The sequence below is a fragment of the Cajanus cajan genome, chromosome 5, assembly GCF_000230855.2.
Source record: "Cajanus cajan strain Asha chromosome 5, NIPB_CcT2T_4, whole genome shotgun sequence".
In the NCBI taxonomy this organism is placed as follows: Eukaryota; Viridiplantae; Streptophyta; class Magnoliopsida; order Fabales; family Fabaceae; genus Cajanus; species Cajanus cajan.
The window spans coordinates 12141450-12144291 of NC_138521.1; the positions used below are offsets into that span (position 1 = coordinate 12141450).

Consider the following 2842-nt stretch of genomic DNA (forward strand, 5'->3'; position numbering starts at 1 on the left):
TATTTATTGATAAATCATTTTAAAATATTAATATTTAGTTTATAAATAATTATGATAATAAAAATTAAATTAGTTAAAAATTAATAAATATATATACATTTTTAATTTCTAAAAATAGTTTTATACAAAATAGAAACCCTATTTAATATATAAGGAATGATTATTTAAAATATGATATAAACACCTAGTGGATGGTCATCCAATAAAATATGATATACTTTGCCCATTTTCTGTTGAAGTGTTCTTTCTGACACCTGCCTTCGATTATTGAGCCAAAGAATTGAACTTACAACAATATTATATATTATCCCCCACTCGGGTGAAAATAAAAAACTTTTTTTTTTCAAAAGAGGTAAAGACTATAATTCATTAGAAAAATTATGAAAAGAGAATTCCAGAAAAATCTTTACCATGAAGGAATGAAAAGATGTAATTTATATAAAGTATGATTATTGCTTCCTTCATGATAATCGAAAATAAAAAATTGGTGTTAATGATAATTTATAAATACTTATTTCAGGAATTCTCTTTTCATAATTTTTCTCAAATAATGTTTGTTAATGGCATTCTGGTGGCATGACTTTGAATCTGGATCTGTCATTGCAGTAAGAGTAGAACATGAGTTTCCTTCTTGCCCAATCCATAGCTGCTATCTGCTGCTGTGACAGCTTAGTAAACTCTGGTCCATTAACTGGGTCTTGGCCTGAATTGACCTTAGAGCATGAAGAAACTGGTGCTGTGGGATCAGATATGCAGCCACTGAGTTCTATTTGTGAAAATGAAGCAACAAATGGTGCATACTTGTAGTTAACTGGGTATTTGCCTCCATGAGTAGCCCATTCTGAACCATCCCATATTGTGGCATACACTGACATTGGCTTTGATGGATAAATAGAAGGATATGTGTTGCTATGTATGAATTCCCTCACTGGAACATTGTCCACCAAGAACCTACAAAATCCACAATTGGGTTATCTACTTGCCTATTACTAACTAAATGTTAATCAAACTAAAGTAGGTTCAATTCTATGTTAGGTTTAAAATAAATTAAAAAAAAATAAATGAGAAAAAAGTGCCTGTTGAATTTTTTTTATTAATATAGTCTTTTATTCTTTATAAAGAGAAATAGTAAATAAATTTTTATTAGTAAGCCTAAAGGTTCAATTTTATTATTCCTACTCTTAATAAGTCATTCCATCCTGGTATTCTTTTAATTTCAAGACTGAAGCAAGACTTATCTTACTTACACTGTGTGATAACTGTTCCACAAGATGCTGTAATAATGGTACTGTTGTGTTGGGTCGAACCAGAAATAGAATTTCTCTTCTCTCCCTGTGCTGACACTTCCATTGGCATAGAGATTTGTTTGAAGAACCCAATCATTTCTCTTATCATGACCAAGCAGTTCGATATCTATCTCATCATGGTTGTGAGGGTATTTATCTGAATTTGACAACTGATGTTTTCTCTAGTTAATTTCTTGAAAACATATAACCTCAAAGGTAATAAAATAGTAAGAAATATTGTCACTGTCAATGAAGTAAAACCTGATTAGATACAAACTTAAGAGAATTTTTTAGAGTTTATATCGAAAATAAAATATTTTATTTTTAGTAAAATACTCTAAAAAACACTTATAATTTATATAATTATATCTAAACAAACTCTAAGAGTGACCATTAAGCAAAGAAGCAATGAGCTTACATAAAAAGCAACTACAACTCCAGGTGACAAACCAGAAGGTAATTTGATTGCAGCACTGAAGAATCCATAGTAGTATCTGCTTTGTGAAACCAAGCCAGAGCCTATTGAAAAAAAAAAATAGCTCATGTTTTGAAGTGTTAGAAATGACAAAATAGAAAGTTTAAAAACTCTAATAACTTGAAGAGCTTCTTCATATTAACCTGAGATTTTGTCAAGAGCCAGTGTGGCCGTGGACCCATTACTGAGAAATTGGACATTTGAGGCCCCAAAAGCCTTAGAAAAAGCACGATCAACCGGTACACGTGGGAAAGAATCAGTCAAGCGTGTGACACTTGGAGTTGTGTAAGACCTGCTGTGTGAAGAAACCACAGTGGCCAAGCAAAGGATTAGTAGATATGAGATGCATAGTTTGTGTTGCCAAAGTGCCATGTTTTGTGGACATGTGTAGAGAAAACATGTCAGATTGGGTATATATTGGGTGTGGTTTAATGTGGCTCATAATCTTTGCTTAGTTGTTTTCTAGCTGGCTTGTGGTTAATTGGTTTTCTCTTTCGGTTTTTCTTAGTATCTTCTTTTGGTAGGTGTCTTGGATCATAAAGGCAATAATCCAAAGAGTCATGTGGGGGTGATTTGTTTAGGTTTGGCAGGGTTTGTGTTGTGGGGCAGGCCTAATTTTAGGGGCATGGAATGGAATGAACTTTTAGTTAATGCTCGATCCATCAATCTCACTCTCCCCTGCATGGCTGTAACATCTGTTGCATGTCTCATTCCTTTTATTGTAGCTGTGATCCGATTGGGAGCAACTAATTTTGTTTAAAACGCGTAAGCTTTGATTGGAACTGGCTTCCAATTTGCATAATGATGAAGACCATACATCACCACATACTGACAATTCTTATCATATATCTAATAGTTATGGTTTAATAATACAAGATCTAATTTATAGACTTTAAATTTTAAGAATCTTAACTTTTTAATTGGTTTATAAGATAGAAATTACTTATTTATATATATTATTGTGATCTTATCATTAATTAATATGAGATCTTTAACAAATTTCACTCGCATTAAGAATCGGATATCTTAAACATAATATTTGTAGGACTGAGACATTTATGTGTGATTTAATAAAAACTTG

General features: G+C 31.8%; 1 protein-coding gene across 1 annotated transcript; it reads right to left on the reverse strand.

Moving 5' to 3' along the window:
* Positions 1-226: 226 nt before the first annotated feature.
* Positions 227-2205, reverse strand: XTH33 (xyloglucan:xyloglucosyl transferase 33). The gene is made up of 4 exons (XM_020372479.3): positions 1905-2205; positions 1705-1805; positions 1248-1456; positions 227-951 (listed from the first exon to the last, which is right to left on the reverse strand). The coding sequence occupies exons 1-4, from the start codon at positions 2131-2133 to the stop codon at positions 558-560; spliced, it is 933 nt and encodes a 310-aa protein (XP_020228068.1). The 5' UTR covers positions 2134-2205; the 3' UTR covers positions 227-557.
* Between the last annotated feature and the right edge of the window lie 637 nt (positions 2206-2842).

Bases quoted from the DNA above. Each gene is read 5' to 3' on its own strand.
- XTH33 (XM_020372479.3), bottom strand. From the start codon at position 2,133: ATGGCACTTTGGCAACACAAACTATGCATCTCATATCTACTAATCCTT. The intron at 1,806-1,904 runs GTTAATATGAAG...TTTTTTCAATAG, and splicing joins GGCTCTTGACAAAATCTCAG to GCTCTGGCTTGGTTTCACAA. The intron at 952-1,247 runs GTAAGTAAGATA...TGGATTTTGTAG, and splicing joins TGGAACAGTTATCACACAGT to GTTCTTGGTGGACAATGTTC.